This window comes from Pagrus major, chromosome 24 (genome assembly GCF_040436345.1).
Source record: "Pagrus major chromosome 24, Pma_NU_1.0".
Classification (NCBI taxonomy): domain Eukaryota; kingdom Metazoa; phylum Chordata; class Actinopteri; order Spariformes; family Sparidae; genus Pagrus; species Pagrus major.
In genome coordinates, this window is record NC_133238.1 from 6399153 (window position 1) to 6406029 (window position 6877).

Below are 6877 nucleotides of genomic sequence, written 5' to 3' on the forward strand. Positions count from 1 at the left end.
GCACGCTCCGGTAACTTTTCCCATCATAGCTGCAACCAAAGTAAGCTCAAACAAGCGGTTTCTATTCTTCTCTGCGCTCGCGGATGACAGGGAAAAGGCACAGAGGGGAAGTGTGGAGCAAGTTTACCTCTGACTGGATTTCATCCTCAGACCACAGCACCTTTTCATCTCTCTCCCTCTGCTCCATTCACTCTTTATCTCTCTCCTCCTCGGAGGTTTAGCTGCGCGCGGGGCCAGCCTGAATGTTTCTGTGTGTTTGACTGAGAAGTGTTGTCCTACCAAGACGAGGTGAATGTACAGCATCATGATGGAAACGGACTTACATTCCCCCGTGGTCCCCCAGACCAACCCATCCAACCCGGGGGGACACGCGGGAGGAGGAGGAGGAGGAGGCGGGGGCCCCGGCGGCAAAGTCCCCCAGGACAGAATCAAGAGACCCATGAACGCGTTCATGGTCTGGTCCCGGGGCCAGCGGAGGAAAATGGCACAGGAGAACCCCAAGATGCACAACTCTGAGATCAGCAAGCGGCTGGGCGCCGAGTGGAAGGTGATGACCGAGGCGGAGAAGAGACCGTTCATCGACGAGGCGAAGCGGCTCCGGGCCATGCACATGAAGGAACACCCGGACTACAAGTACCGGCCGCGGAGGAAGACCAAGACGCTGCTGAAGAAGGACAAATACTCTCTGGCCGGTGGGCTCCTCGGCTCCCCTGCGGGTGTAGGGATGGGGGGCGGCCAGCGACTTGAGAGTCCTGGAGGGGGCCACGCAGGGGCGAATGCGGGCTACGCCACGCACGTGAACGGCTGGGCAAACGGCACATACTCGGGCCAGGTGGCGGCCGCAGCGGCGGCGGCTCACGCGATGATGCAGGAGGCGCAGCTGGCGTACACGCAACACCCGGGCACCGGAACTCACCCGCACCACCCTCATGCACACCATCACCCTCACCACCACCCGCACAACCCGCAGCCCGTGCACAGGTACGACATGAGTGCCTTATCGTACAGCCCCATCTCAAACTCTCAGAGCTACATGAGCGCCTCTCCACCGGGCTACGGCGGGATCACGGGCTACACTCACCAGCACCAAAGCTCCGGTGTGTCCCCGGTGTCCGGGGCGATCGGAGGGACTTTGGGGTCCCTAGTGAAATCTGAGCCTAGCGTGAGCCCCCCGGTTTCCAGCGCGCGCGCACCGCCGTGCCCCACGGGGGACCTGCGGGACATGATCAGCATGTATCTGCCGACCGGAGAGGCGGCGGGGGACTCCAGCGTTCACAGAGGACTGCATGTGCTCCACCCGCAGCACTACCAGAGCAGCGGCCCCACTCCGGTAAACGGAACGGTTCCTCTGACTCATATTTAAATCTCTAAATGTACCATAGACACTACAAACCACAACCAAATATTTAAAAAGTTAGATGTGGGCGCAGGCTGCTGAATTGTAAATTATAGGCGGTTATAGCCATAAAAATGCAATCACTTTGAACAAACTTTTTTTTTATTGTTATTTTCATTTTTCTTTCAGTGATGGATTTCTGTCTGTCCGAGCTAAAGGAAAAAAAAGCGTATCCGATTTACTTTCGCTCTCTGGAACAGAGCATGCCAAGTTTTGACACGATTTGAATTAGCCTATAATTCGCAGAAGGCTGGTGCATTTTTTGAGGTTAATTTTTGTTTCCCCCTCTCACTCCTCCTGTGGAAATAAAAGGCACCAGCTGTGTGTTTGAGGGATCCTGAAAAACCTGTTTAAAGAGGGAGGCGTATAATAAACGGAGGGCGGTGTGGATGATGTGTTTAAAAAGGGGGTTTTCTAGGATGCAACTGAAATTGATTTCCAGTTTTTAATGCTTGTAAACATGTGAGTCAGTCGGTGTAATTTGAATTTGTTTTTTGTTGATGTAAAATCTTGCAAATTGCGAATAAATAGTCCTACTGGGAAAAAAACGCATTTATGCAATTGTACATAATTTACAAAAAAAGAAAAGAAAAAGAAGGAGCCACATTTTCGGCAGCTTTCCGCTCAGTTTATTCATTTTCCAATAATATCTGAAATCTTGCCAATGTTTGTTCGTGGGGTTTTTATTTATTTATGCAGGAGATTCAAGCAGACTCATTTAAATCGCAGCTCCGTTATTTGATGTATCTTTACGTTTATTCAATGTTTGAGGAAACCGATTTTTTAAATGCTGAAAATCTTATTGTATCGTTGCAGTGGATGGGGTTTTAATGAAACAGTAAAAAGAGACAGATGTGTTTCTGAGTGATGTCCTTGAAAGTGTTTCTGTTGTTTATCAGTCGGGCTCTTAATTATTATTCTTAGAATTAAGAATAATGGATGACCATATTTTGTTTTTCAGATATATATTTTAAAAAAAACCTTCTAATCAGCCATATTTAAATCTGGAATAAATCTTGATGATACTAATTTTGTCACTGTAAATTCATGTTGGACAGCCTAATGTGTAATATGTCAAACTGGGGGTCACAGGAGAATATAGGCCCAGTCTCTTGATGGGTAAACGGGGAACAGCCTAATAAAATAAGACCAGTATATAGACTATGCTTACATTTTATTTCCTGAAATTACTGTATTTCAATTATTAATATTATTATTTACAGATTTTCTGACATATTTCTTGATAATTGTAAATTATTATACCTGCAATATATCCAGTAGTTGATTTTGCAGGTGGAAAGTTTATCTGGCAGCCTTTAACTCAAAGGTTGCAATAAATACTTAGAAGTTTTCACTCCAGGGAGACAAATATACATAGTATTAGTCTAATAATGTCCTGACTTTACATTTGTCTTTGATTTTAAATGGGGCACGTCTTTGCTTTATTTTGGTGGTTTAAACCAAAGCACAGTTTCAGGCTTTATGTTTTTTCTTAATACAGGAACATGCTCATTGCATGCAACATGGAAAGTAAACTGATCGCAGGGATATATTCAATTTCCATCAATGATGCTGTGTTATTTGCTCAACTGTTATTTTCTCTTTCTGTTTCTTCCATTCTTGTAAGTTGTGAAAATGTATGTAGGATATTTCTTAAAAGCTAAAATATGTGCTCCTCTGGGTGAGAAGGACCTTCTGTCATCTCATCCCAATCAACACCCAATTGTAGCTCAATTGTTCATCATCCATAGCTGGCTCATTTGATCATGCATCATCTGAGTTTTTCTCGACACCTTAACACTCATATGCTGAAAATGTGGCTCTACCTGTTTGTATAATATTGCACTTGTATAAGCTTTTTTTTAATTCTACCTGTGTCAGGGTCACGACCTCAGTAATCTAGAACTCAAGCGAAAGTAAATCTGACATAAAGTGTATCCGCTGGTCAATGACAAATAATTCTTCAGCAGGCCTCAACTGGGCCCACTTCATCCCCGCCTCCACCTGGGTCCCCCACAAACCTCGGCCCCATACCCCCAGCAACAAATGCCTTCATCTGTGTGTGTGTAACCCTCCTGGTTATTGAATTATTTCCTTCTTTAAATTTGATGGCTGAATCCCTGGAGGCCCCGGGGTATGGCTAGGGGAGGGAGGAATGAATAAGCAGAGAGCAGAGGGGCGAAGGAGAAGGGAGAAGGCGAGGAGAGGAGGTTTTTGTGTTCGAGGAGAATGGGGATTAGGCCTGTTGTAAACTGGCCCGGGGGTCACCCCAGACAAAAAGCCCAGCAAACAACACCCCTGGTTTTATCAGACTAATTCCCACTCGGGTCTGGATTTAAAAAACAAGGGGGCAACGTGCAAATCGTGTATAATAAAGCTGTTTCCATGGGTGTCAGCTGTTTAAACTGAAGGTATTTTTGTCAATTTTAATAGAGTTAAATTTAATATCAGATTTCTTGAAATGTCTTAGATCTGTCTTTGGTAAAAACTGATAAAAATCTGGACTGGATTATCTTCAGAAATTAAATTTTTTAAAATACATTTACCATAAAAAATATATAACATTAATGAAAATAAAACACAATTAACTACATAAGAGGATGGGGTCATTTTTAAAGGAATAATGCACAATTATGATTTTTGGTGGTCGTTAAGAAAAAATGTATTCAACCACCTTTTTATTTGCAATTTAATATTGCATGATAATAATGATTAAACATGAATTCTTGTTTTCTCATTTCCCATCATCTTTCCCTATATTTAAAAAAATATACAGCCTATATCTATAAAATCAACGGCCCTTGGATCATTTAAAGAGCAACCTTGGTGGCAGTCAGTATTAATCCCTGAATGAACTCCAAGTTTGCATGATTAATACATCTACAGAATTTCAAACATTTGTTTTTCAGACTTCATAATACATGATATGATACTTAAAAGTCTCAGGTGATATTTGTATTGCTGAAAAAACTATTATAAACGGTTGCCTGTCATGTATTTCAGTGTAAGCGAAACAAAGTGGAGAAGGAGGTGATATGTTAGCGCATCACCACTTTGGAATATATATGAAGTTAAGCTCAATAAAGGATCAAATAGAATTTAACAGAAGGAAACAAATGAGTGTGAGGGGTTAGATTATAACTCATTACGAGATGACAAACTGAAGCTTTTGTTCAGGCTGATAAAGCTGGGATTACTGCCTCTAAATACTGCTCCAGATGGATTTTTTTATTAATAATGTCATCACCATGAAGATTTATCCCATAAAACTTACTGTGCAACTGTTTGTGAGGAGCATCTACTCACTAAATCTGGAGGTATGTCACCAAATATCAAATCCGTGACGCGTCTGAGAGGAAACTGAGTGCGTAATTGACGAGATCTGATAGGATGTGATATGATGGTGCCAGCGATGAAGCTCAGGTGAGAAGAAATGAATATACCCCGAACGTGAACGCATCTTCACGGCATGAATCAGTGTCCCGGGAAGCCCCCTGACGGCCCATCACTGAGGGAGAGGGGCTGGATCGTCTGCAGGTTCCCATCCTCTCCTCATGTTCCGCCTGGCACATGCTTGGACACCGCTGCTCTGGCATTTCCCACCACCACCACCCCCATCCCGCGTGCTCTCGGTGTCCTAAACGTGGCTAATCGGCATCAGTTTATCACGCCTCCGCATGTTTCCCTCCCTCTCCTCCTATAAAAACCCTCATCTCCGACGTTGGACCCGGTTCTGTCATGGGAGATTACGGGGGACCGATTGCACAAGACCGAATGTGGCGCGAGGAGATTAGCCGGGACGCTATAGAAAATAGCAACGGGGCCAACGGATTCCTCGCGAGGGGGCCTTATCGTGCAATTACACGTTGACACGTTTTAACCATTTTTCAGCCTCTTAATTCCCCCCCACACCCCCCCACCCCAAAAAAAAAAAAAAAAGAGAGAAGACCTATTGGTGCTGAGGGAGCCTGCTGCTCTCTGTCTGACTCCCTCCATCACTCTGGTCTGAAAAAGTCTGCCTCATTTTCTGGTTTGCTCTCTTTATCGGCCACTGTTAATATTAAAAGTTGCACAAAAAAGAGAGAGAAAGAAATAAAACATTTTAAAGGGAACACCAAGTCAGCTTTGTAACTTTAAAAGATAAGTTAGGGGGAAAAAACATAGTGAAAGTTGAAGAGTTTCAGTCTTTAACAGCACCATGAATAAAGGAATAAAGGGCAAATACACAATCAAGATTAAAAATAGAAAATGTAAGGAAGGAAGAAACATTTTGTACGAACCTGAACACACTTTATGACTTACATCAAAGACTTTCAAGCATCCTCTATCACTGCCCCTGTCCTGATTTCTTCATGACTTACTGGGACACTGATTCTGGCCTTCAGCCTTTGTGGATTTTGGTCTCACCACTGGCATCAGCTGGAGCCTGAGATAACCAAATAGTCGTCCACTCTGCTGTGATTGGTTGTCACCTCTTCAGCAGCTTAAGAGTTTCTGACAGAATTCAGCATGGAGGATTTCAACTGTATCTAACTGCACTTGCGCTAATCAAATATTCACAGGTTATGTCTTTGTTTTGTGGCAGCTGGTTTATATTACAAACAGCCAGCGGTGGTGGTGGTGGTGGTGATACGGTGGAGCTAGTAGCTGTGTCTCTGGGCTAGGCAGAGCGGACAGGCCGCATGAACGCATGGCGGACTGCACCTCCACACGCACCGACTGATTTTGGTAAGCAGGTTTTGCCCGCCCTTCGCAACACCTAGCCTGTCTGCTCTATCTAGCCCAGAGACACTCCGGCAGCAAAGAGTGGCCCCGAAGGAAGATTGTGACCCAAGACGAGCAGCGGCAGGTTGTTCAGGAGGGACTGCGTCAGCCAAAAAAGTCGGCGTGTTTACCGGGTCCTTTTCACATCTGTGAAAAAAAAACATGGCGGACATTTCTTTCATTATCAGTGGAAAATATTGTGGCAATATTGTAAGATAGGTTTTTTTGCATTAATGTTTTGATAACATTTTTAGTGAGAAAAGTATGTTTAAGTTTCATAATCTTGTTTCAGTGAATGTTAATGATCGAAGTTTGTTAGTTATTATGAAGATTTATCCAGGTTTTGCCAGAAAATTGAAAAAATGCAACATTCTCCACATTTGAATCATTGTCCTTACGTTGTTTTCTGAGCTTTTATGTCATGTGTTATGTTATGTACCAGTTTGATAATGTTCTTTCAATTAAAAACAAAGATTAAGATCTTAAATGAGGTCAAAAGTCTGGCAGACTTCCTGAACTCTCCCAATGATGACGTATTTCTTCTTTGGTTTTCCAACAGCCTAGCGCATTGCTGCCAGGTTAAGGTTATCTTTTAATGATATCCTCAATATTAGTGTTCTTGCTAATTCAACAAGACGATGTCGTGGCCATCAGTTTTCATTATTTCTGCTTCGATTCTGATAAATAATGGGTATTCTGTCAGTCTTTGTCAGCCAT

General features: G+C 43.6%; 1 protein-coding gene across 1 annotated transcript; it reads left to right on the forward strand.

Moving 5' to 3' along the window:
• Nucleotides 1-292: 292 nt before the first annotated feature.
• On the forward strand, nt 293-1363 carry sox1b (SRY-box transcription factor 1b). Its single transcript, XM_073462377.1, has one exon. The coding sequence runs from the start codon at nt 293-295 to the stop codon at nt 1361-1363; it is 1071 nt and encodes a 356-aa protein (XP_073318478.1).
• The last annotated feature ends 5514 nt before the right edge of the window (nt 1364-6877 follow it).

Excerpts from the sequence above, each read along its gene's own strand:
- sox1b (XM_073462377.1), top strand. The coding sequence starts at position 293 with ATGTACAGCATCATGATGGAAACGGACTTACATTCCCCCGTGGTCCCC.